Source organism: Hyperolius riggenbachi, chromosome 5 (assembly GCF_040937935.1).
Source record: "Hyperolius riggenbachi isolate aHypRig1 chromosome 5, aHypRig1.pri, whole genome shotgun sequence".
NCBI classification, from domain to species: Eukaryota; Metazoa; Chordata; class Amphibia; order Anura; family Hyperoliidae; genus Hyperolius; species Hyperolius riggenbachi.
Genome location: NC_090650.1, coordinates 184053347 through 184080789, shown reverse-complemented (window position 1 = coordinate 184080789; position 27443 = coordinate 184053347). Strand labels below are relative to the sequence as shown.

General features: G+C 45.4%; 1 protein-coding gene across 1 annotated transcript in view; it reads left to right on the top strand.

The window, feature by feature from the left end:
• The first annotated feature begins 5534 nt into the window (after nt 1-5534).
• The window catches only part of BRD9 (bromodomain containing 9), a 257139-nt gene continuing 235230 nt past the window's right edge, over nt 5535-27443 (top strand). Inside the window, exons 1-2 of the mRNA XM_068236483.1 lie at nt 5535-5641; nt 6953-7131. Coding sequence (XP_068092584.1) covers nt 5546-5641; nt 6953-7131 — 275 coding nt within the window. The 5' untranslated portion in view covers nt 5535-5545. The remainder of the gene's footprint in view (nt 5642-6952; nt 7132-27443) is intronic.

The following is a 27443-nucleotide window of genomic DNA, read 5'->3' as shown; positions in this document are numbered from 1 at the left end:
GATGCTACCACCACCACCACCATATTTGACAGTGGGGATGGTGTGTTCAGAGTGATGTGCAGTGTTAGTTTTCCGCCACACATAGTGTTTTGCATTTTGGCCCAAAAGTTCCATTTTGGTCTCATCCGATCAGAGCACCTTCTTCCACATGTTTGCTGTGTCCCCCACATGGCTTGTGGCAAACTGCAAACGGGACTTCTTATGCTTTTCTGTTAACAATGGCTTTCTTCTTGCCACTCTTCCATTAAGGCCAACTTTGTGCAGTGCACGACTAATAGTTGTCCTATGGACAGATTCCCCCACCTGAGCTGTAGATCTCTGCAGCTCGTCCAGAGTCACCATGGGCCTCTTGACTGCATTTCTGATCATTGCTCTACTTGTTCGGCCTGTGAGTTTAGGTGGACGGCCTTGTCTTGGTAGGTTTACAGTTGTGCCATACTCCTTCCATTTCTGAATGATCGCTTGAACAGTGCTCCGTGGGATGTTCAAGGCTTTGGAAATCTTTTTTTTTTTTTTTTTTTTTTTTTTAGCCTAAGCCTGCTTTAAATTTCCCATTAACTTTATCCCTGACCTGTCTGGTGTGTTCTTTGGACTTCATGGTGTTGTTGCTCCCAATATTCTCTTAGACAACCTCTGAGGCCGTCACAGAGCAGCCGTATTTGTGCTGACATTAGATTGCACACAGGTGCACTCTATTTAGTCATTAGCATTCATCAGGCAATATCTATGGGCAACTGACTGCACTGAGACCAAAGGGGGCTGAATAATTACGCACACCCCACCTTGCAGTTATTTATTTGTAAAAAATGTTTGGAATCGTGTATGATTTTCTTTCCACTTCTCACTTGTACACCACTTTGTATTGGTCTTTCAATAAAATGTAATGGAATTCCAATAAAATTGATTCATGTTTGTGGCAGTAATGTGACAAAATGTGGAAAACTTCAAGGGGGTCGAATACTTTTGCAAGCCACTGTAAGTACTAGGTAATTTCCATTGGTGTTGATCCAAGGATTTTGTCTGATTGCTGTCTGGAGTCAGGAAGGATTTTTTCCCTATTTAGTGCAATTGATCCAAGCCTTGTAAGGGTTTTTCACCTTCCTCTGGCTTAACTGAGACATGTAAATGTGTAAGCTAGTATTGTACTTTATTTTGTGGATGTACATATGTCCTTTTTTTTTTTTTTTTTTTTTCAACCCAAATAACTATATGTAACTATGTAAAGTCTAATGGCTTTATCTAAACTTAATTTAAGGGAAAACCTTTTAACCTACCAGTGTATTAAGAAAAACAAAAGTTTGCTTTCTTAAAACAAAGAATTTGCGATAATTCAGGTTGGAGTGAGCTTGAGATGTCTCCCAGGGCGTCACTGCTGAATATATGCAAATTAACCATTGTACCCTTAGAAGCTAAACACACCTCCAGAACCGCTGGAATGCAATGATGTGTCAGCTTGTTAATTTGTACAGAGCCATAATAATCCAACATGCATAGGATACCATTGTTATGCAGATGACACACAACTGTACCTGTCCTTCAAGCCTGGCACCCAAGACCCATCAGCATCCATAAATGCGTGTCTAGTGGATTTACAAAATTGGATGAACACCAGCTGGCTGAGGCTGAACTCTGACAAAACAGAGGTGTTGGTGGTAGGTGGTCCACACATGATGGATAAAGTTCAAAACGCTCACCACCTCAAACTAGCAATTGGAGGAGATACTGTACAGTATAAAGACTGTGCGAAACCTTGGGGTGATCCTGGATGGAAATCTAAAACTCAAACAGCAGATATCAGCTGTCGTCAAGTCTTCTTCCATCCAAGAAATATAGCGAAAATCAAACACCTTATCCCAGCTGAAGACCTACCTGCCCTGGTTCATGCATTTGTATCCTCCCGCCTAGACTACTGCAACGCCCTGTTCATCGGATCTACAGATAAGGTTCTGCGCCCCTTACAGCTAGTACAGAATGCTGCAGCCAGACTCCTAGCCAATGCCCCCCGCAGCTCACACATCACCCCAGTACTGCAAACTCTTCACTGGTTGCCAGTAAAATGGAGAATCAATTTTAAGATCTGCCTGCTGACATTCAAGGCTCTACACCACATGGGACCCAAATACATAGCGGATCTATTGGAACTTTATGCCCCTCCACGCACCCTCCGCTCTGCCAAGATGAAGCTGGTACACTTAACATTTGGTGCTCGGGCCTTTTCCTATGCAGCCCCTACTCTATGGAACTCACTTCCACAATAAGTACGAGAGGCTCCCTCTCTGGACAGCTTTAAAAAAAGGCTAAAAACTCACCTCTTATCCCTAGCCTTTGAGACTGCATAATGCAGGGTCTCCCCAGGGAGAAAAGCGCTATATAAATATTATTGTTATTGTTGTTACAGACTGTTTCAGATTGTTTGATCCTCATCAGTGCATGGCATGGATTAATTTGGCTCTATGCTGTAGGGCTTGTAACACCGAGAGGTACAGACTAACCAGCAAGCTCATGGTGACCCAGAACTCATTGGAGTGTGTAAGCCCTACAGCATAGAGCCAAATTAATCCATGCCATGCACTGATGAGGATCAAACAATCCGAAACAGTCTGTATGCATGTTGGATTATTATGGCTCTGTACAAATTAACAAGCTGACACATCATTGCATTCCAGCGGTTCTGGAGGTGTGTTTAGCTTCTGAGGGTACAATGGTTAATTTGCATATATTCAGCAGTGACGCCCTGGGAGACATCTCAAGCTCACTCCAACCTGAATTATCACAAATTCTTTCTGTTTTAAGAAAGCAAACTTTTGTTTTTCTTAATATCTTGGTAAGGGGGCTTTTAGGACCATTGTAGTCCCTTACACACTCCAATGAGTTCTGGTTCACCATGAGCTTGCTGGTTAGTTTGAACCTACCAGTGTGTTTTTGAAGTGTGAGCATGCCCAAAACAAAATTAATATTGAGCATTGCATGCTTATTTCCAACTCTCAAAAGAGGTTAGTAGGGAACATGAGACAACCTGGGCATTACACCCCTACCAACATCTATTGCAGTATGTGAAACAAATGTCTCTTTTGCACACATAATGGAAGAATAGAATAGTTTTGTTTTCAGTTCCTGCTGTATTTGTACAGGATGACGTACAGTAATTGCACAATATGTGCCCTAACATTGGCTGATATGCCTGGGTCTGTAACGCTCTGTGCTATATTCTCCACGGTCAGTGCACACCCTGACGTGAAGGAGACACCCACGCAAGCATAGAGCAGGGAACAAGGATTTCCCCAGTTATAGTGCAAATGCACTGGTGGAGGAGAGGACTGACTCCAGTAGGAGATGTGGCGCCCAAAGCAGGCGTAGTTCCGAGCAACCACAAACTACACTTAACAAAGGTTGCTCAGCGCAAAAGCAGTACTGAGCATTCTTAACCAGAACTCTAAGAGATAAGGACAGGTTGACAGAATGAACGCTTGCTAAACTAGTCACTGCCACAGTGACAGCAAGCGTTCATAGTAGGGCTGCACGGTTTTTCGGTTTCAAACCGAAACCGCGGTTCGTGGCAAGACGATCTCCTGATCGTCAGTACCATCGTTTTTTTCGGTCTGCTGTTTAATACTTTGCTTCTGGCCCCGCTGTGCGCGGATTGGCCAGAAGCAGTGAATATGTATGAGAGTTAATGAGCGGGGGGGCGGATCCACTCCAGCGAGCGGCCGGGCACATACAGCATTACCAATCACTGGCTAGCATGGAATGACGGCAGCGGTAGGCGGAGCTGTATGCTCTGTACAGCTCCGCCTACCACTGCCGTCATTCCATCGCTAGCCAGTGATAGGTAATGCTGTATGATGTGCCTGGCCGCTCGCTCTAGTGGATCCGCCCCCCGCTCATTAACGCTCATACATATTCACTGCTTCTGGCCAATCCGCGCACAGCGGGGCCAGAAGCAAAGTATTACGGACAGGACCGGGCAGTGCGGACCAACCTCTCCCCCCCCCCAGCATTTGAAAAAAAAATCGGGGAAAAATCGAAATTGCAATTTCTGAGAGAAAAATCGCAATTTCGATTTTTCCCTAAAATCGTGCAGCCCTAGTTCATAGACAAGACAGACTGGAACGAGGCAGCCAATTGCGACCACAGCGATGGCTTACTTCGCAAGAACAGGACTAGAAGGATTCGCTGCTCCTCCGCAGGAGATGGCACAATCCACAAGGCAAGACAGACAGAGTAACAAACTGGTAAAGGAAATACACAATAAAATACAATAGGTATGATTTCCTAGTAAATTACAATTTACAGCTATCAATGAAACTACAAAGGACTGACTGGAGTACATATATATGGCGAGTTCCACCATATATGATGTAGCTCAAGAAGCTGAACTGATTAGTGAAACATAGGATATCAACAGTAAAGAAAATAACAAACGCGCTAGTAAGCGTATATATTGGCAATGAACCGATATATGACGCAAGACTAGCAAAATAACAAATCTAACTAAGATACGAATATACTGGTGAACCAATCTATATGCACGTATCAGGAACTAACTACGGTCCCGAAGGACACACACAAAAAAGGACTGAGACAAACCGAATGAACGCTTGCTAATCTAGTCACTGCCTCAGCGACAGCAAGCGTTCATACGTAGACAAACACACAAGAGTGAGATAGTCAATAGCAACCGCAGCTATTTGACTACTCTCCAGGAACAGGACTGGAAGGATTCACTGCTCCTCCACAGGAGTCAGTGCAATCCACACAAGGTACACAGGAACCAGGAACAGGGGCCCAGGGTAACAGCTTAGACAGGCTGAGACTGAAACCATGACGGGCCGGGAACACAGCAGGAAGCAACTCTTTATGCTGAGGTCATCCAATGGGAGTGGACATGCAAATTCCCACACAGGTGAATGGTAATCGGTCACAAGCTGGCAGCAGAAAAAGGCAGACAAAATTATGCAACCTGCATGAAAGGAATTGGAAAGGAACAGCTGCAACAGCTGAATTCACAAGAGCATCTCAAGCTGCCATGAACTGCAGAGTTATTGCAGATGGAATCAACACTTAATGTGAATGCACGCAAAACTATGCAAGCAAATGCATGTAAAGAAATCAGAACTGCTTGGCTGCAGTACAACTGCAGTCAGCAGCACATGCTGCAGAAGCGATCATGACAAGGTCATGGGTCAGCACTCTCATAGCCATTATTTCTTTACCTGACAAACCAATACCTTGTTTGTGACTTTCATCTCAGAGTGTAGCATACATATCAATGGGTGCTCTCCAGACCTTTACACATACATACAGTAGATGGCTTAGACATTTTTATAGATTTTTCTATTTCTCAGCCTACTGTAAAGCCTTATTTTTGATTTGTGAGGGAAGTGAGATGTGTAAGACACTGCTGTATTTGAAATTTGAATCACCCTTGTAATAGTTGTTACCTTTTTGGATTGTGGTGTAGTATAATGTAGATTTAGAAAATGAATTTGTAGTAGTAATATGATTTTTTTTTTTTGTTTTTGTTTCACAGGCAGATTTTAAACTTATGTGTGACAATGCAATGACCTATAACCGTCCAGAAACTGTGTACTACAAGTTGGCTAAGAAACTTCTTCATACAGGCTTCAAGATGATGAGTAAAGTGAGACCCAACTTGAATTTTAGTGTATTTAAGAAGTTTGTGTGTTCCCCCATCCCTCATTTACTTACTCTTTGAAAAATACTATCATTATTTGGAGGTGGTATCAGCAATGCGTTCAAATGTCTTTCCGCTAGGTAGGTAGGTTGGAAGCAAAAATTTACACCGAGTTTAACAATTTAACCCATATTTTGCTATTGAGCACTGGCTAATACTGATAGTAGAATATCCGTAAAATTATCAATATTTTACTGTCACTTTGTCTAACACTTTTCTCACACTAACCCACCCTCCACCTACTTCTAACACTAACCTATCCTCCTTGCTGAAATCTGTGCCTCAACCAGCACCGCTAAACTCTCCCTCCATCTAGATTCGAGCCTCTTTCTGCCACTTCTCAGTCACCAGGAAGTTGTGATTTTAAGTTGCGCTTATCTGGCTTTTCTCAACGTTCATGTAAATGACACGCTTTATCGCTCTATCCTGTTGTCTCCTGCTAGTTGCTACATGTAGTGGCTATATTTGCCCGATTCAGTGTCCCCCTAGGGGGCTCAAAAGGCGACATGATGACGAATGACCTGGAACCGATGCCAAATGCTTCTTTGCAGAAAAGCTGTTAAAATTGGCTAAGCAAGATTTCCGAGCGCCTGTCTAAACCCTAACATTGTGTTCTATGTGGCGCACATATTACCATCTGGCTGCCAGCACCCAAATTACCTGCTATGTTTTGGTTGTAGATAGGGGTTAGCAAAATGCATACAGAACACCACACAACATCTGCTATTTCGATGATGCTGTGACCCCAGGGGTCTAGCCATCACAATGTCTGTTCGAGGAAAAGAGTAGAAAAGGAGAGTAGGTTTGACCTCAAAACAAATCCGAATGATTCTTTAAATATACTTCGTAAAGTATGATACAGTAGTGCTACCACACAACTTACAATTTGTTAATAACTTTAGTTCTGTGTTATACATGGTGGTGATAACTCTAGATAGATAGGGGGAGGTGCAAGGAGTATGTTGTAAGCACTTCAAGGAATTTTCAATATGTACAGGTTAGTAACTGTCAAAATATTCTGAAAATCTGAATGTTTATTTTAAACTTTTAAATGCAGAGCATCCTTTTTATTATGATTTTAACTAAATGTTTTTTGGTGTTTTTGTTTATTTATTATCCAAAGCATGCTGCATGAACATTCAAATGTAGCATTGTAGGACTGAGGTAACATCATTCCCATTCCATCCATTTATCATAGCACCTTTGCTATGAAAGGAAATATAAAGATCCTGCTGCTCTGTCCTTTTTTAATCCTAGGAACGGCTTTTAGCTTTGAAGCGCAGTATGTCGTTTATGCAAGACATGGATTTTTCTCAGCAGGCTGCTATACTAGGCGATGAGGATACCACAGTGGAAGATACCATTCCGGAGGTTCCAATCCCACCACCTGTAGAGATGACAAAGAAATCTAAAAAGCAAAACAAGGAAGTTATTAGGTAAGGATACCGTGATTATTTTATTTTGGATGTATGCATTTACTTGTAGAGTTTTAAACATCAGTTGTGTGTGAACCGTTTGAAGGTATTCTAAGGGATGCTATACAAGACTTTATAGCGAAGAATATTCTCCTTTCAGCTTTGGTTTGGGTGGCGGTGCAGCAGTTTTTAAAAAAAAAATGTTTTTAAATCATGTAGCTAGCCTAGCGCTAGCTACATGATGCCCCCCTCCCTGCGGTGTCCGGCACGTACCTTCGATCGCCGCCGGCGCATACTCTCCTAAGGAAATCCCGTTCTGAACGGGATTTCATTTAGAACTTCCCCCGTCAACATGACGACGATCGCGATGACGTCATCGACGTCGGAACGTCAGACGGAGTCCCTATCCACCCCTCAGCGCTGCCTGGCACTGATTGGCCAGGCTGCACAGGGGTCTCGGCGGGGGGGGGGGGGTCATTACACAGCGGGTAGCGGCGCATTGGCGGTGAGCGGCGGCGATCAGGACCAACACGCAGCAAGCAAAGTGCTTGCTGCGTGTTTTAAAAAAAATATTGTGAAAATCAGCCCAGCGAGGCCTGAGCAGCGCCCTTCGGCGGTCATGGACAAGCATACTGCCAAGGAGGTTAACTAGACAGATCTTGTCTACACAGCATTACAATCTTGGGAAAGGAATGGATGTAGTGTATATGGACTTTGCAAAGGCATTTGACACGGTTCCTTACAATAGCCAGGTGCAGAAGCTGTGGATACAGGGTCTAGGAGAAAATATGTGTATGTGGGTAAGACACTGGTTAATGGACAGAAGGCAAAGAGTGGTGGTAAACTGATCATATTCAAAATGGGAAACTGTTAGCAGTAGAGTCCGACAACATTCAGTACTAGGTTGAATGATTTTCAGATAGATGAAATACAGAGTAATGCTGCCATCTTTGAGGACGATACAAAATTGTGCAGAATTATAAACACTAAGCAGGACAGTGACCTTTTACAAGGTAATCTCAACAGCATGGCCAAATGGGCAGACAGATAGCAGATGAAATATAATGCAGATAAATGCACCTTGGAGATGCCAATGGTAGAGCATCATATAAGATAAATGGCTTACATCTGGAGACATCTCACTTGGAGAAGGATTTGGTAATTTTGGTTGATAACTAGTTAAAGGAAATGTCCAAGCAAAATAAAAAAATGAGTTTCACTTACCTTGGGCTTCTCCCAGCCCCATGCAGCCATCCTGTGCCCTCGTAGTCACTCACTGCTGCTCCAGTCCCCCGCTGGCAGCTTGGCGACCTCGGAGGTCGGCGGGACGCATTGCGTACATTTTTACGCATTCCCGCTAGTGCAGGAACATTAACACATACATTTTTACGCATTACTGGTTCATTGCGTAAAAATTTACGCATTGAACCAGTAACGCGTAAAAATGCATGTGTTAATGTTCCTGCACTAGTGGGAATGCGTAAAAATGTACGCAATGCGTCCCGCCGACCTCCGAGGTCGCCAAGCTGCCAGCGGGGGACTGGAGCAGCAATGAGTGACTACGAGGGCACAGGATGGCTGCATGGGGCTGGGAGAATCCCCAGGTAAGTGAAACTCATTTTTTTATTTTGCTTGAACCTTCCCTTTAAGCAACCATATTCGTGCCAAAGAAAGATTGGACAAACTGGGCTTATTTCCCTTGGAAAAAAGACTGCTAAGAAGTGACCTGATTATCATATATAAGTACATTAAGGCGTGTACACATGCCATACTTCTGAAAACGACGGGTCCACCAGTCCACCGTTCGGCCTACAGTAGCACGTGTGTACGCGCTGTCGTGCTGAGCGGAACGTTCAGAAACAGCCTTATCAATTTGCCGACAGTGCGTACACACGTGCTACTGTCGGCCGAACGTCCACCCAGCGGGAGGGTCTGGCGGACCCATCGTTTGCAGAAGTATGGCATGTGTACGCGCCTTTAGAGTGCAGTACATAAGCTTGGCAGATAAGCGGTTTTTCTCTAGGCTTGTACAGAGGACAAGGGGGAATGATCTGTGTATGGAGGAAAAATGTTTTAGCTATCTATTTAGGAAGGGGTTCTTTACAGTACATCCCAAGAAGTAGCTATGGCAAATTCTATATTGGTATTTAAAAGAGGCTTGAATGCTTTTCTTGCATTGAAGAAATAGCCATCTTGGGCAAAATATAATTAACCAATAATATCTGCTGAATCAGATTTTATATGAAGAAAATCTTTTATTCTTTATAACAACAAGCTGGATACATTAAAAACAATTAAAAAACAATGTAGAAACTCCCAGAGGCTGCCATTTATAATGGGAATTAACCCCCACTGATGGTGGTAATAATAATGATGATAATTTAATAATTTTCTTTGATAATAAAGTCCCTACAGGCGCTACACATGACAAAAATGTCCAATTAAAGTGCTGAGAAGTGCTATTGATGAACAAAGTGACAATGCCTATCTCTATTAGGTATATTTATAAAGTGCAAAGTGCATGTGTGCATGCCCACGCCCCCACCAAAACATGCGGGCGTGCACATACACACATATGTGCCGTCAAAATAGCAAAAGGTCAGCAACACGTAGTCCACATAAAACTACCAATAATTACAAATCAAAATAAACCCCAAGTGTATAATCAATAACTAGCTACCATCTATACATGATTGAAAAAATCTTTCTATTTGTTAACATACATATATCAACAATTTGTGCATATAAAAAACTAGTGTGCAAATCAATCACTGACAGTGTAATGAGGACAAAAACGTCCCACCAATTTCCAACATCCAAAAACACAAGTGTGCTATAAAAGATTGAGAGCGCCTGCTTACCGGACAAAAATGCGTGGGGGAGCCCGGGGAGATGCCTTGCGTGGTCACAGCTAGCGGCTGCTTCTGAGGAGGCTACCAAGTTCTCCTGCCTGTGCCCTATTTAAATGAGAAACTGCGCCGGGCGCCCAAGCGCAGCCGCGCTTCCGGTCACGGAGGACGTGTGCTCTGATTGGCGCACGCTCCCTGTGACCACGTCACATGGTATAAGTCTAATACTTCCCTATTCTTGTAGTGAAGTGCGCTTGCGCTGGGGGCCTTGTATATCACGACACAGTTGCATAGTAAGCCAGTTAACAAAATTACAACGAGATCCTTTCATTAAAAATCCATCCATAATTTGCACATAATTATATAAGTAAAGTAAATAAATATAAATAAATTTATCACTGAAAAGCACGTTTTTCAAACGTTCATTATGCAAAGTGGCTGAGATTGCCATCCAGTGGACAAAAAGTGGTGCTGCAACCAAAGAAGACTCCACAAAGGTATACGATTCCCTGTATCTTCTCCACTCTCGATATATTCTCTCCTTAGGTACAGAATCCTTGAATATCTCTAGATAGAAGGTTCTTGAGTCCCTCTAAACAGGAACATAACCATAAGGTAAATAGTTAATAAAAGACATACATTACCAGTACACTCTGGCAAAAAGGAACATCAGGAACCATTTCACATATAACACAGTGGCATGAGAGGAAAAAAAAAACAGATTCGGGATCCGCTCACCCCGGATCCCAACATAATGTCATTATAGAAAAACTCACGTTGAAGAAACAAGAAGAAATCAGGTCCGGCACCAGTCTCAATGCTTCAATGATTTATTCCTACAGGTACATTGGCCTCTGCTGAAGCAGGGAGACCTGCGAAACGGCTGTCAGGCCGCTTTTTGTACCCCTATAACCTTGATGTACCTGTTGGAATAAATCACTGAAGCATTGAGACTGGTGCCGGACCTGCTTTCTTCTTGTTTCTTCAACGTGAGTTCTTCTAGGTAGAGAGCACAGTCTGCTCAGCTTCCAACTGCCTTTAGCCAGTGTGCAACGAGTGCCAGTTACTTTTGGTCCTTTTCTTTCCTTCAATATAGAAAAATGAGTAGATCCAATCACCCCAAACCAAGGTGCAAGAAACCAGACAAATTCGTATCAGGTGCCCAATAATACGGCCACTAACCTCTTGCTCACCTTCAAATGGTAGGGCCTTCACCTGAACATGCATACACCCATTTTGATATCAGTCCAGCTCCCAAAACATGCATACCAAGATAAACCCCCAATTCATAGAGTCCACAAGCCACATGTACAGACTTACCCGTATTCATTATCATACCAAAGATCTATTTATGGGTTGATATTTCTAGATGAGAGGGACACAAACAGAAACATAACAGAAAAATTCCATTAGTTTGAATTGCAATGCTAGTGTTTCCCCAGGAAGCACCCAAAATTAGTGTCCTCGTTCAAACCCCACGGTCGTTGGCTCCTCAGCCTATGGATCCACCTTAATTCATTTTTAAGTAGGCGTAAAGTGATATCCCCTCCTCTAATATTCATTGTAATTTTTTCTAAACCTAAGAAAGATCACCCATTCAACGAGCCACCATGAAAATCCAAAGCATGTTCCGTCACTGATGCAATATTTTTGTTTTCTGCTCTATCTCTAGCCGCCAATTTGGCGGTGGAGATGTGCTTCTGCAAACGTGCTTTAAGTTGGTTTTTTGTCTGGCCTATATATTGCTTGCCGCAAGGACATTCAATTAGGTAGATAACACCAGTTGATTGGCAGTTTATGAACTGTCTAATTTCAAAAATTTTTCCTGTGACTTTACTTTGGAAACTTTTGGTTACTTTCATCATAGGGCAAACGGAGCACCTACCACATCTGTAGTTGCCCATGATACCCACTTGTGCAATTTCACTACAAGAATAGGGAAGTATTAGACTTATACCATGTGACGTGGTCACAGGGAGCGTGCGCCAATCAGAGTGCACGTCCTTCGTGACCGGAAGCGCGGCCGCGCTTGGGCGCCCGGCGCAGTTTCTCATTTAAATAGGGCACAGGCAGGAGAACTTGGTAGCCTCCTCAGAAGCAGCCGCTAGCTGCGACTGCGCAAGGCATCTCACCGGGCTCCCCCACGCATTGTTGTCCGGTAAGCAGGCGCTCTCATTCTTTTATAGCACACTTATGTTTTTGGATGTTGGAAATTGGTGGGATGTTTTTGTCCTCATTACACTGTCAGTGATTGATTTGCACACTAGTTTTTTTATATGCACAAATTGTTGATATATGTATGTTAACAAATAGAAAGATTTTTTCAATCATGTATAGATGGTAGCTAGTTATTGATTATACACTTGGGGTTTATTTTGATTTGTAATTATTGGTAGTTTTATGTGGACTACGTGTTGCTGACCTTTTGCTATTTTGACGGCACATATGTGTGTATGTGCACGCCCGCATGTTTTGGTGGGGGCGTGGGCATGCACACATGCACTTTGCACTTTATAAATATACCTAATAGGGATAGGCATTGTCACTTTGTTCATCAATAGCACTTCTCAGCACTTTAATTGGACATTTTTGTCATGTGTAGCGCCTGTAGGGACTTAATTATCAAAGAAAATTATTAAATTATCATCATTATTATTATTATTATTATTATTACCATCAGTGGGGGTTAATTCCCATTATAAATGGCAGCCTCTGGGAGTTTCTACATTGTTTTTTTAATTGTTTTTAATGTATCCAGCTTGTTGTAATAAAGAATAAAAGATTTTCTTCATATAAAATCTGATTCAGCAGATATTATTGGTTAATTATATTTTGCCCAATATGGCTATCTCTTTTTGAATGGTGTAATTAGCTTATGGTTGATTGCCACTGGGCACAACAGCAGTGCATAGAGATGTACTAAAATGTTAGTGCTCATTTGTTTGTGTATACTTTCTTGCATTGAAGAACTTCAACAGCTACAGGGGGTGCATGAAGACTGGAGGACATGCACACCAAGTTTTAGATGCAAGTAAAAAGTCTATATTCATTTTTTTTCTTTGCAAACCGTCAGCAGCGATAATACGCCTTATCCCAACCCAAGATTTGGCTTCATAAGCACCCTCCTATTGTTGGAAAGATAGTTGCATCACATTTTGCTTGTTTTTATCGATACTTCAATAATCCCTACTCCAAAGTATAATAACCCCACAGTGTGGACAAGTAAAACATACTGCATACCACTTACATCCCCCCCCCCTCCCGTTACCCAGATTTACGGACTCACTCACAGGACCCAATAGTCACAGGATATGATACCTTCCACCTCCTAGACATGAAGAAACTTACCTCATACATACCCCCCTATTTTCCAGACACACTCAAAACCTCTCCTCACCTATTCTTACCTCATCTCCTCTTTAGCCTCCTCTCATGTACCCTCTGATCCCCCAACTAATCAACCTCAAGGAGAAAGAAAGAAAGAAAGGTCTATATTCTCATCAGATGCAAGGCGTAGGATATACAAATATATACTGATTATACAGTAGAAACACAAATACAAGGAGCATAAATTATACAAAGAACACTATGGTTACAAATATTGCATATGGGGCATGTAATGTATTTATCCCAGAAGTATAGGCGGAAGCATTGGCGTACCTACTACAAGGCTGCAAGTGCTCACAGCACCAGGTAAAGCCAAGTCTAGGGGTGCCGCTGTGGTGCTCAGCCACAGTGTTCTTCCACCTGGGACCTTTTTTTCATAGTTTGGGCAACATTTGGGAAAATAGCATCAGGCAGTGCAAGGGACTGTACTACTTCCTGCACTAGATGTAGCACCCCTCCCCTTTTCTGTCCCATGGGCAATGTGTCTCCTCGCTCTCTACACACAGCCTGCAGTGAGTGAATGTGCAGAGCAGCAGGGTGAGTAGAGAGAATGATTGCCGTGCTGCAGCTGGGACATTAGCAGGGAGAGGTGGCAGGATGTATTAAGTGCTTCAGAAGTTGTCTGTCATTAATAGCCATGTGCACTGGCTGCTGTAATACCAGAGTGCCCTGGACTATTGATTATTTATCCTGATCAGAGTAAGCAGGGCAGTCTGCTGTTGCAGAAGCCAGTGATACAGGTGATGACAGCCAACTTCTGTAGTGAGCAGAGAAGCAAGCGCCAGGTAGTTTAAATTAGCTTGATTTGCAGGTTATCTTATCTATTTTCCCAGCTCCGCCTCCCACCCTGTTGTCTTCTCCCATGACCCTTTCCTCTTTTTTTCAAATGTCAGTGGCTTATTTTATCAGCATGTCCCAGCCAAACAGCACTGGTGATATCTGAAATCCTGGTGAGAGGTATTCCTGCCATTTCTCCTCTCCCACCAGGCTCTTTGTCTTGTGCCTCTACCTCTTTATTTTCTCCCCCACCCCTCCATGCATCCCCTCTTTCATATATGTCCCCCTTTTCTGACTCTCCTCAGAGGAGCTCCCAATTTAATCGTACCATAGTCATAGTCTGTCCTACCATATTATTATTGTGTATTTAAATAGCACTGGCATCCTCTGCAGCACTGCATAGAATTTCATAACAGTTAGCTCGGTTCACATCCCAACGACTCCTTTTCCCCAAAATTTGCAGCAACACACTCTGCGCCCCAAGCCGTCAACCCTCCCATCAAACAAAAAAAGTGGGGGTTTTTTGTTGGGGGGGGGGGGGATTGTAAATTTATAATGGGTAATATAGCGGATATCAGCACCTCCTCTTGCTCTGTTTCTTTGCTGAGTGCCTGTTGCTTATACTGACTCTGCTTCACTGTACCGGAATAATATTTGCTACTATACTTAAAGAGTTAGTGTTTTGAGGTGTGAAATACCTAACTTGCATTCCTGTGCATGAAAGACCAGCTGCCTGCCAGGAAGATGTCGTCTGGTTTCTGAGTGCTGTCCCTTCTGTGTGTGTGATATCCAGCCTAATGAAGCCTGTTTCGCTTACTTTTGCTGAAACATGGGTTATTGCAGATGACTGGCATCTGCCTGTGTAATCACATGACAGGCAGCCGGGACGGTCTTTCATACGCTACTCTGTATAATTACTAGATTATTCCCTGCAGAGTTGATCCAGGGATTTTACCTGACAACGATTTTGAGTTGGGAAGAGGTTCATTGGTCAAGCTGTGTAAGTGTTTTGTTTTTTTTGGTTTTGTTTTTTGCCTTTTCCTGGATCAACTGGGGTATCTTACATTAGTCTACAAGACGATTGGCCTTTTTTAATACATGTTTTATCAACAAAACATTGAATCAGTTAAAAAGATTTGCTAGTACACTACCGGTCAACAGTTTTCCAAATTTTCCAGGTTTTTTTTTTTAATTTAAATTCAAGCAATATCGAAGTAAAAAAATAAATAAAAAGAGATTGTGAAAGCCACGCATAAACCAAAATGTATTCTAAGCTGTTATCAAAGTAGCCATCTTTGGTAGATATAATTACTGAACGCATTCATGGCATTGTCACAAATGAGTAGCATGGTAAGTGCTTATTACCAAGCAGCAAATGGCTTATAAATAGCTGCAGAATAAAGGCACGGCATGTGCAAATGCATCTGCAGTACTAAAATAAGCAAGGGCCGAAACCAACTCAAGGCATTATCTCTACAATAGAAATCTAATATTCTTCAGAACGTTCTTCACAATACAGAAGTTCCCATAAATGTGCGCCACTTGTAGGTTGTTTTACTTTCACTTTTCTGTCCAGTTTATCCTTCACCATCTCAATGGGGTTTAATTCTGGAGACTATGTTGGACTGTCTGCTTAGTTTATCATCATCATCTTCTTCTTTTTTTTTTTTTCCTAAGGTAGTTCTGGCATAGCTTGGTATTTATTTTTTTGTATTCGTTTTTTCTTGCTGGAAGCCGTAGTCCCATGAACTGCCCATCTCACAAGAAGCGATGGGAAGTCCGGCTATTTTCAATGAATCAATTCAGTCGATTCAATTTATTAAAAAGAACCGGATCATGAACCAAATCATTTGATTAATTTCATTGGGGAGTCTGTGGCTAGCAGTAACTAGTTGCTACTAGTCACTCCCCTCTCCTGCTAATTGGCCCAGACCTCTATTATTCCCACACTGCAGCTGACCAAATTGGAGCTGCTGCTGCTATCTTATCCCTGAGTGAGTTAGGGCCTGTACACACTGCTGCGCTTGCGCTGCGTTTTTAAAAATGCATGCGTTTTTAAAATCGCAAGGTCTTTTGAAAAAGAATGAAAATCGTGATGACTTGTACACACTGGTGTGATGCATTTTTAGAAAAACGCAATCGCAGTGCCTGCTGCGCTTTTTGAAGCGCAGCGCTTGAAAAACTCATTAAAAACGCATGCGCTTGTGTGTTTGCCTGCGTTTTTCAGAAGTCAGTATCCCAGAAGACTCTGCAATTTCCTGATTCCTGTTGAAATGTAAACTAGAAAAAAAACAAAGGATTCTTTAGCCAATCAGCAATTACAAGAAAAACGCAAACGCATAAAAAACGCAGGCAAAAGCGTATGCGTTTTTAAAAACGCATACGATGCGTTTTTAAAACTACATGCACTTGCTATTTTAAAAACGCATGCGCTTGCGATTTTGCTTGCGTTTTTCAGTGTGTACAGGCCCTTAGCTGGGAGGCGTTTCTTCTCTCACTTACTCAGTGCAGCTGCAGTTCCTGTCTCATCCACTGAACTGATTCGGTTCAGTGTTTTGAGTCGGATCACTCAACTCACAAGAAAGAACTGGCTAAAATGAACCAATCGCTCATGAACCGAATATCACTACTCACAAGCTGTTGACTCTCAGAAACATGTCCTCTGTTTATGTTTGTCTCCTGACAGACATGTTTGTTTGCACTTTTCTGAAGAAAGGGACCCTATGTGGCCCCGAAACAATTGTCATGTATAGTGTTTGACGCATTATGGATAAATAAACTACGCTTTGCTCATTGAGAAGCTGGTGTGCGAACCAATCCTTTGGACTTTCTGGACTACCATAGGGTGTTGCTTTTGCATCCCTGCTTGTGCCGCTCCTCAACCTTTTTCTCTGTATCTGTTTGGATCTGCCAGACCTCTTCCTTTTAGAGGTTTCTGAGTTCTTTTTGATAGTGGAGGACACTAGTCACTGACACCTGGAGTTTCTTCACAGTTTCTTTAGGAAAGACCTACAATTTCAAAGTGTATCCAAGATCAAATGTGGAGTCATTACTAAAGGCATTAACCCATAAACTAAATGGTTAATTGTTCCCTGAATTTTTCTACCTCCCTCTCCTATCACCCTGTAATTAGCCTCTGTCTCTCATCTATCTATAGCCGTGGATCTTCTGGCTCCAAGATTGCAAGTGCTCCAGAGAACACCTCTCCTAGAATCACAAACCTGCAAAAAAAACGCATGCAGTTTTGTTTTTTTGGGGGCCCTCCGATGTTGTACCGATGAATCATATGCAACGGCAGAGCGATGCATCTGTACAGCATTGCAGTCCTGAAGTGTCTCTCTAGTGATTGCACCCGATTACGGCGACTGGAATTCATTAAAGGCTAAGTACAGGGGCCATAAGGAGCATACTCGCTATACCATACATCAATGACCAACAGGACTGGGGGCTGTAATTTCACATAGAGGTAGATCGAGGGGTCCTCTCCCTTTTCTGAAAATGCGGAGTGTATAGGCGGTATAAGTGCTGAGATATTGGGCCTTGAATATCAGCAGCATAACCTAATAGAAAATGTAGCAGCACACAAATAGAAGCAGCTCTGGCATAGCAGCCTAGAGGGGAACACAGAAATAGAAGCCATAAATAGCAGAAAATAACAATGTGAAAACCAGTCTTTTAAACAATTAAACACAATTTTGCCATGATTGTGTTTGTGATTTTCGCTCAGAGAACAAGAATTGCTCCCCGAACGAGAATTGCAATTGTGGCAATTTTCTGCACTTTTTAGTGTGAAACAAGGCCCCAAGTGACCTTGATAAACTTGGGGATCTGTTTAAGAAAAAAAAAGGGTTGTTTGAAATGAAAAAAACCCCTCTAACTCTGTGTGCCCCCTAATAAGCCATGTAGCAATTGCGAAACATGTTGTGCGGTGCCTAGACTGGACCAAGAATTGGAGGAGAGGCTGCGGGAAACAAGACACACGCCAGACTAACTAGCGGCACTACCTGACCGAGATACAGAGGGGGGAGAATCCGTAGATAAAACTCTGAGCCTGTTTTTAATTAGAGGAACATGTGAGTGAGCATTTTGAATAAAGATTTTAATATTTTAAGCGGAAGTGTGTGTGTGTGTGCGTGCGTGCGTGCGTGCGTGCGCTAGCTAGTTAACGCTAATTAATCTTATATGTTCTCTGCTAACCTGCTGATATGTTTATGATGTGCATGGTGTCAATGGGAAAGCAGGCTGAGAAGGCATAATGCATTGATGTGCAATATTGCCCATAACTGGTGGTATTATTAGCCATATTAGATAATCTAGCATTGATAAATCCATGGTGTACTGTTGATAATATCTGCTTGCACTATCAGTAATATTAGAATATTGCTTTGCCAGTGCATATGATTCAACTGTACAACATCAGGCCCCGACTGCCAACCTAGTGATCAGATCCAATCACTAGAGATGTGCAACTGAGGATAATCATTTTACATAGTAAGAGCCAAAGAATATATCTTTCTCTAATTGTCTCCGGGACAATCTGAGATCCGGTCACGTCCCGAATCTGTGGAAACATAATCCCAAGAAGTTTAAAAGCCCCCGCCCTCCCTCAATCCTCAGTTCATCTGTGTTTCCGTCACGGAACCACCTAAAAAGCAAGCTCGCGTTTTTTTGTGTTACTCGCCGGAGGGTAAGTTTATATCCAAGGATGTGAAAAGTGGTTTGGGTGGATAGCGGAGGCAACGCCGACTGCAGACCTCCTACGTAAGCGCGACTCTGCCTCTGTGAATAGTGATTGGCAGTAACAACGCGCTTCCCCCATCAGATGCCGGCTCTGTAAGGCGCATCCGCGCAGCTGATTGCCGTTCGTGACGTCAGACGCAAGTGAGGGCGGAGAGCGTCTGACGTCAGACGGCATTAGAGGGGGAAGGATTGGAGAGCCAGGAAGTGTTATAGCGAAAAGCATGGGAATGCTCCTGGCATATCCTTCAGCTGGAGGGCATACCAGGAAGTGTGACTGAGACCGTCATACCTGCAAGCAGTCAGACGGGGAGAATGTCTCAGGCACAAAGGGGTGAGCAGCCTCAGCAGCAGCGTGATTCAGAGGCGGCAAGCTCCGCTCCCAAGTCTTCTTTGCAGGTGCAGCCATCCGGTTCTAGTGGGGTATGCCCTCCAGCTGAAGGATATGCTTTCATACTACTGTTTATTTGGTTGGATGGCATCTCAGTACTTTGTCCTTTTTGTTTCTTTTCAGACAAAAACTGAGCCTAAAACTACTACTACTACTACTACTTCTTCTACTGCTACTGCTGCTACTGCTACTGCTACTACTACTACTACTACTGCCAGATATAAGAGATGTAGTTTATGTAACATTAAAATAGCTTTAGAAGCCCCAAGAAATTTGTGTCAGGCTTGTACAGATGCTATTGTAGCCTCCCAGACTTCTACTATTCTGAAAGAGGTTATGGATACTGTTAACAAGAATATGCAGGAGATACTAGACAAATTGAAAGTCTTTTGTGCCTCTACCTACCGAATCCCTTCCAGGGCCCTTGTCTAGTGCCTTATCTCAGCACTCTAGTTTTTCAGATGTGTTAGGGGCTGAGGAAGAGGAAGAAGAGGAGGAGAAGGGGGAGGAGGTTTCAGTATCTCAAGAAGAGGGGGAGCAGCCTCAGTTCAGGAAAGGAGGAAGTGGTTAATACTCCCAGATTTTTAGTTACGCCGGTTGAATCTTCTGAGTTACTTAAGGCTGTGTATACCACGGAACAGATCAAGGAATCCGTTCCAGATATTACTCCTCAGGATCAAGTGTATTTGGGTTTGAGTCAGGCTACGGGTAGAGTATTTCCTATACATAAAACCTTGCTGATATTATTACTTCCCAATGGCAAAATCCTGAAAGACCGTTATTTATTCCCAAATCGGCAAAAAAGAAGTATCCTTTTGCTCAAACTGAGAACGACAAATGGACTAAATGTAGTACTTATTGTAAGTCTCTGTGATTAGGGACAGTGTAGGGTTAGCTTCATGCTCCAGGCTTCTTACCTGTGCCTCCGACTGCCACTCTGGCTCCCTGCCTCCGGACACTGCCTCCAGACACTCCCGTCCGCAGCCCGGCGTCGCACCCGGCTCTGCGCCCAGCAATACTTCCAGGCCGACTGACGCTCTGGCTCCCTGCCTCCGGCCACTGCCTCCAGACACTCGGCAGTTCCCCTCCGCAGCCCAGCATACTTCCCGGCCGCAACTCTCCGGAACCTGGCTGCCGCTGCAACCCCGGCCTCCTGCATCCTGACGTGGCCCCGGCTGTCCATTACCCCCTCGGGTCGCCCACTCACAGCATGCCGCTGCATCGGGCGGCCGCACCCCCGGCTACACTCTACCGCCGCATTACCAGCTGGCATTCTGCTTCTCTGATCTACAGACACTCTGCCGCCGTTGCTTCTCGGAGCTACAGACACTCTGCCGCCGCATCTCCTGCTCCGGCACCCTGACGCTGCTCCTGGTCCCGGCATCCTGACGCTGCTCCTGGTCCCGTCATCCTGGTCGCTGCTCCCGGCTGCTTCTCGGCGCCACAGACACCTCCTTGGCCTGCTCTCCTATCCTCCCGTGGTACGCCTACTCTGCTGCACCCACGTGGCCATGCCATCCACGTGGTCCCGGCCGGCACATCAACAACCTGCCCCCCCCCAGGGCAGCACCTCGCCTGTTGAGGAGGACTCTGCTCAGCCCGGCCTGCATCCCACCAACCTGGCCTTTCCGGGCTGCACCTCACCCTGAGTGCTCACCGCTGCTGGTGAATACAGGGCCCCTTCCAGCAACTGCATATCCTGTCCTGTGTCATCCTGGTGAGTTCTGCAGTCCGTCTCCCCACCTCCTACTGGGGATACTCTGTTGTAAGCTCTGCTGTGCCTGCTCCATACCATCTTCTGCATTAGCCTGTGCTGTGCCTGCTCCATACCTTCTTCTGCGCCTTAGCCTGTGCTGTGCTGCCTGCTCCATTCCATCTACCTATCTGTGTCATAGACTGTGCTGTGCTGTCGCTCCATACCATCTACCCTGCTCCACACCATCTTATCCGTGCCATTGACGGTTGTGCTGTGCTGTGCTGTGCTGCCTGCTCCATATCATCTATATTGGGCCTGAGTCTGTGCTGGGCTGCCTGCTCCGTACCACACACTCGGACCACCGTCTGTGATGTGCTGCCCGCCCCACATCACCTATTCGGTCCACATACTGTGCTGCATTCACCGCACATCCAATGTGCCACACACTGTGCTGTGCCGCCTGCTCCAGCCCATCTATTTGTGCCCCATACCGTGACGTGTTGCCTGCCCCTTACCATCTATCTGTGTTGGTCTGTGTTGTACCGCCTGCTCCACACCACCTGCACCATATCTGAGTCACTGAATGCGCACACTGTGCCACCTTCCGAGGTAGTTGTGCCATGGCCGGAGAACGGACTGCCACCCTTTCTAGAGATGCCCTTCTTAAATGGGAACCCCCGGACAGTCCCAATCATTCACCGGGTTCTCCCCTGTGGAACACTGTCACCGCTCACATCAAATATCTCTCCACCAAGCAAGCCCTTAACAAACGCCGTCACAGAGGAAGGAGGGCGGGGGCCCAGGTCCGACGCAAAAGGAAAGGCCTACGCTCCCCTGTCCCTGCCATCCTACTAGCAAACGTCTGCTCACTCCCCAACAAACTGGACGAGCTGCTCCTCCTACTCGGTAGCAACCCCCAGATCAGCAAGTATACCCCTGTTCTCTGTTTCACCGAAACCTGGCTGTGCGACAGCATCCCCGACAACTCTCTGCATGTACCAGGCTACAGCCTCCTAAGAGCAGATCGTGACGCAGCCCTCTCTGGGAAAACGAGAGGGGGTGGTATCTGCTTTTACATAAACACCTCCTGGTGCTCCAACACCACCACTCTCCACAAGACCTGCACCCCTAAAGTTGAGATCCTTGCCATAAACTGCAGGCCTCGGTACTCCCCGAGGGAGTTCTCTTCCCTTGTCCTCATTGGTGTGTACATTCCTCCCGACGCATGCTCCAAGACTGCCCTGCAAGTACTCAGTGACTGTATCTCGCGCTGGGAAACAGCCCTCCCGGAGGCCCTGTTCATCATCTTGGGCGACTTCAATAAGGCGAACCTTCGGCATGTGTTGCCCCGCTACAAGCAGCACATCACCTGTCCTACCAGGAACTGTAACATCCTGGACCACTGCTACACGGTCCACAAGTGTGCTTATAAGGCCATCCAAGGAGCCCCCCTTGGGAACTCTGACCACAGCACAATACACCTGCTCCCCACCTACAGGAGGCTCCTGGAGACCTAAAAGCCCATTGTCAAAACCTCAAAAAAATGGACAGCAGATGCCAAACTGGAGCCCCAAGCTTGCTTTGAAACCACAGACTGGTCGACGCTGAAGGCACCCACCCTTGATGAATGGGCCGAGAATGTCACCTCCTACATTAGCTTCTGCGAAGAAGCGTGTATTCCGTCTAAGTCCTTCAGAGTCTATCCCAACAACAAGCCTTGGTTCAACGACAGGCTTCGCCTGCTTTGGAAACGCAAAGAGGAAGCGCACAGGTCGGGCTCCCCAGAGGAATTCAGAGAGGCCAGGCACGCCCTGAAAAGAGAACTGCGTTTGGCAAAGAGGGCCCATGCTGAAAAGCTGGGACTCTGCCTCCAGTCGACCAACACACGGGAGGTATGGAAGGGCCAGAGAGCAGCCACGAACTTCAAACCGGCACCCCAAACGGTGACCCCTAGCCCTCGACTGGCGGAGGAGCTCAACGAGTTCTACTGCAGGTTCGAGCAACATCCCAAACAGCCCGCACTTTGCTAGCTGCGTGTGCATTCCGATCGCCGCCGCTCTGCGCTCGATCGCCGCTGTTCGCCTCGCCGCGCTGCCCCCACCAGACCCCGTGCGCTGCCTGGCCAATCAGTGCCAGGCAGCGCTGAGGGGTGGATCAGGACTCCCTTAGACGTCACGACGTCGGTGACGTCATCCCGCCCCGTCGCCATGGCGACGGGGGAAGCCCTTCAGGAAATCCCGTTCTTTGAACGGGATTTCCTGATCAAAGATCGCCGGAGGCGATCGAAGCAGGCGGGGGGATGCCACTGTACAGCGGCTAGGGCTCGCTACATGATATTAAAAAAAAAAAAAAATTAAAAAATAGTGTTGCGCTGCCCCCTGGCGGTTCCTAATAGACCGCCAGGGAGGGTAAGAGGTCTATAATTGTACCAGTCCCAAAAAAAACAGGCAGTACTGAGCAAAATAACTTCCGACCAGTGGCCCTAACCTCTAATATCATGAAGCTGCTCGAGCGGCTGGTCCTTGCCCACCTGAAGAGGTCCACGGACGCCCTTTTAGACCCGCTCCAATTTGCATATAGGGCTAACCGATCCGTGGAGGATGCCATCAATGTCAGCATGGCTCACATCACTGAGCACCTGGACAGCCCCGCCTCCTATGCTAGGATCCTGTTCCTAGACTTCAGCTCAGCGTTCAACACGATCTGCCCAGACATCCTGATCACCAATCTGACGCAGCTCGGAATTGATCCTTCTCTCCGAGCATGGATCAAAGACTTCTTGACTAACAGAACGCAACAGGTGAAGCTTGGCCACTACTACTCCAGCGTCCGGACCACCAATACAGGGGCTCCACAAGGCTGTGTTCTATCACCTCTACTGTTCTCCCTCTATACCAACAACTGCATCTCATCCACTGACTCTGTGAAGGTCATCAAATTTGCAGACGACACCACCATCATCGGCCTTATTGGTAGCAACGGGGAGCATGAGTACCGCAGCGAAGTCGAGAGAATATGCAACTGGTGCAGTGACAACAACCTAGTCCTCAACACAGCAAAGACTGTTGAACTAGCCGTAGACTTCAGGAGAAACCCTCCCACCTGTCCTCATTGGAGGGACAGAAGTCTCTAAGGTGTCATCTCTTCCGTTCCTCAGCACGACTCTCACTAACAACCTGAAATGGGGGCAAAACACCACCAAAATTCAGAAGAAATCCCAGCAGCGGTTGTTCTTCCTGCGCCAACTGAAGAGATTTGGCATGCCCAGGGAGCTGCTGACCAGCTTCTATACCGCCACCATAGAATCCATCCTCTGCTCTTCTGTAATTGTCTGGTATGCGGGCGCAGCGGCAAACGACAAACACAAGCTGCAGAGAGTCATAACTGACACGAAGAAGATCATCGGTTTTCCTCTTCCACCTCTTAAACTCCTCCACTCCTCTAGGATGGGGAAGAGGGCAACCATGATCTCCCGCGACCCCTCCCATCCAGGCAGCCACTACTTCAGGCTCCTCCCATTGGGCCACCGCTACAGGACTATACCATCCAAAACTACCAGGCGGAAGAACACCTTCCCCCATGCTGTTCGGCTACTGAACTCCAACCTTCCCCGACCCGGCCTGCAATTCTAATTGCTGGGTCGGTCAGCCGGTTCCTGCCACTGCCTGCCCTGGTTCTATATCCGAAAATGGACTCTCTGGCCTTTTACCAGCACCTTTATTACTTACTGGACTGTACTGCACAGCAGTGAAATGGCCGATACGAACTGACTACTGCATTTCTATTTTTGTATGTGTTGTGCGTCTGTCTATACTCTGTCTATGCCATGTGTACCACAAATAATTCCGATTACAGCTCTGCTATACTTGGCGAAATAAAACTGATTCTGATTTTGAAATGTCCTAAACTAGACGCATCCTTATCTAAGTACTCAAAAGACTGTCCTCAAGGATGTAATGGATAAAAAAGTTGATGGCCTTCTTAAAAAAGCGTGGGAATCAGCTCCCTTTGGGTTCATTCCAGGTATTTCAGCCACCTGCATTTCACGAAATCTTAGAATTTGGATGGATAATTTAATCGATCCAATTTCTAAGGGTGCCCCTCTTAAGGATTATGCGGCTTCCTTGCCGGCTGTCCTTAGATCTGTTACTTTCCTAGCGGATGCGGTTACTGAGCTTATTCGTGTATCTGCGCGTACTACTGCTCTCATTATACGTAAAGGTGTACAGAGGCGCCGGAAGGATAAAAGTAACTAAAAAGTTTAAAATTGTTTTGGTTGTGGTGGTGGACCAACCAACCATAAACAGACAGAAACTGTCGAATTTCAAAACATATATACAGTTTATTTAATTACTCCTGGTACAAGAGTCGCAACGCGTTTCGCAGGCAAGAACCCGCTTCTTCAGGCAATAAGGGTCAGGAGCAATACACTGGAAAAATGACAGAGATACGGAGCAATCATCAGGATACTGTGTGTGGTACATTTGTATAAGTACAGTATGTTCTATAAACACATGATTAATACAGGTATAAGAATGCACATATTATCAGTTAACATCATGCATAGATTTTCAGTGGAAGGTACAATGATAGACTGTGATCCAATCCCAAAGAGTGCCATATTCTAATAGTATAGTTGGTTATGGGATATTGTGTGTTAACTCAGATCAGTCTCACTGCTTATATATACAAAACTGTTCCCTTTGCTGTGTGGATATTAGACCCCGGGGGGAGAATATAAGTGTGGGCTGTATTGCATAAGTGAGGTATACTTATTGGTGATGCTATGTGAGCGTAGGCGAAATATCTGCCAGTATAGGAAATATAGTGTCAGTGAGTAAGGAATCCTATTGATGGGCTGCATCAGTGTGAGGGGAAAGGAATATGAACTTACCAGGGTGTAGTCTGGACGAAGCTTGGCACCTCTGTGCCGGCATATTGTTAGTGCGGGGTATAAGAAGGGAACTGTGGACGTGGAGGATGACGTGGCGTGGGCGGGGCGATGCGGAGGACGTGATTGAGCGGCCGGATTTGTTTGGCCAACGTGAAGGGGATAGGCGGGGTCTGGAGGGCGGCTGTGTTCATAGTGTTGCGCCGTATCCAATGCACGCACGTGATGGCTGGTGGGGCGGGTTAGTAATGGTCCTACTCTTCTGCGCATGTGCGCGCTGTGCTGCGCATGTGCGCGCCGCCCCCACTGATGAGCCTATCTATACCCAAACCCACACACATTCAATATCCACCGTATCCTCCTCCTCCCCTCAATTTCACGGCACCAGCAGTTTTCCCAACACAACCACCACCATCACACAACCAGGCACCCACTAACATCACCAACCAACCGAAGCTCATAGCACCACCACCTCACAGCTTTAATTACACTAAACCCATCCAGGACAAAAATGCACCCAAAACCCAACGCCCTGCATCCCTAAAATCACGCCCACCCTCCACAAAACCCCCCCACACACCCATTGATCCCAAGAACCCACATACTGGAGCTGACCAAGATAAAGACAACACCGCTATTCTCCCCTCCACTTCCAGTTTCAGCTTCAAAAAGTGGGTCATATGCGAGACCCCCTCTGAGAGACCCCCTCTGGATGACAGTCCCTCCCCACCGTCTCTCAATCTAGATAAAAATCCTTCCCCAAATGACCTGAGGTTGTCTCAAATTAGTACATACACATCCGACCTCAACCTAACAACATCATTAAGTCAACCTACCACACCACCCAGCCTCCCAGGCCTCACGCCCACCATCATAAATCCCAAACAGACAGCTAGCAATGAAAAAAATCCTGAACTTACCGATTCAACCTCAACAGAGGGGACTCAAAATATTAACATGTCCTCGTCTTTTTTAGACTTACCAGCTTCCCTATCACAGAACCTCCTCTCCACCCAATTACCCAGCCCCATCCCAGCCCGCACCATGATGCAGCCACTTCGAAAAATGAAACGTCAGTTATCAGACACAGAAAACGTGGATGCCGAGGGAAAAGAAAAAAGAAACAAACGTTAGCTATCCCCAACCCTACCAACCCCACCACCAATCCATCCGACAACAAAACAAGCATCTTTAATCTATCCAACCATATCCTGACAAAACAAGAATCCAACCTTTTAGAAAAAGGCCTGTCATTTTGTCCCACTAACAACTCTGACCTGTTCGAATTATTTAGTGACTTAAACACCTACGTTCGGAAACTGACCCTGAAACGACATTTTGCCATAAAAAAACTCCAAGATATACCACATATAGACCCAGCCAACCTAATAATCACAAATAACGATTCTATTCCACTAGTCTCAGTGTCCCCTACAGCCATGGCCACAGAAAAATTCATCAACACCAACCTAAAGGGCCGATCGAGATTCTATCCCACGGCCTCCAAGGGAAATTACATTGACACCTTTTATGCCCTGGTCCTTAATGATCTACAAGGGTTACTCACCTCCGATATTCTCCCTCACTCCAACCTCACACCACCAG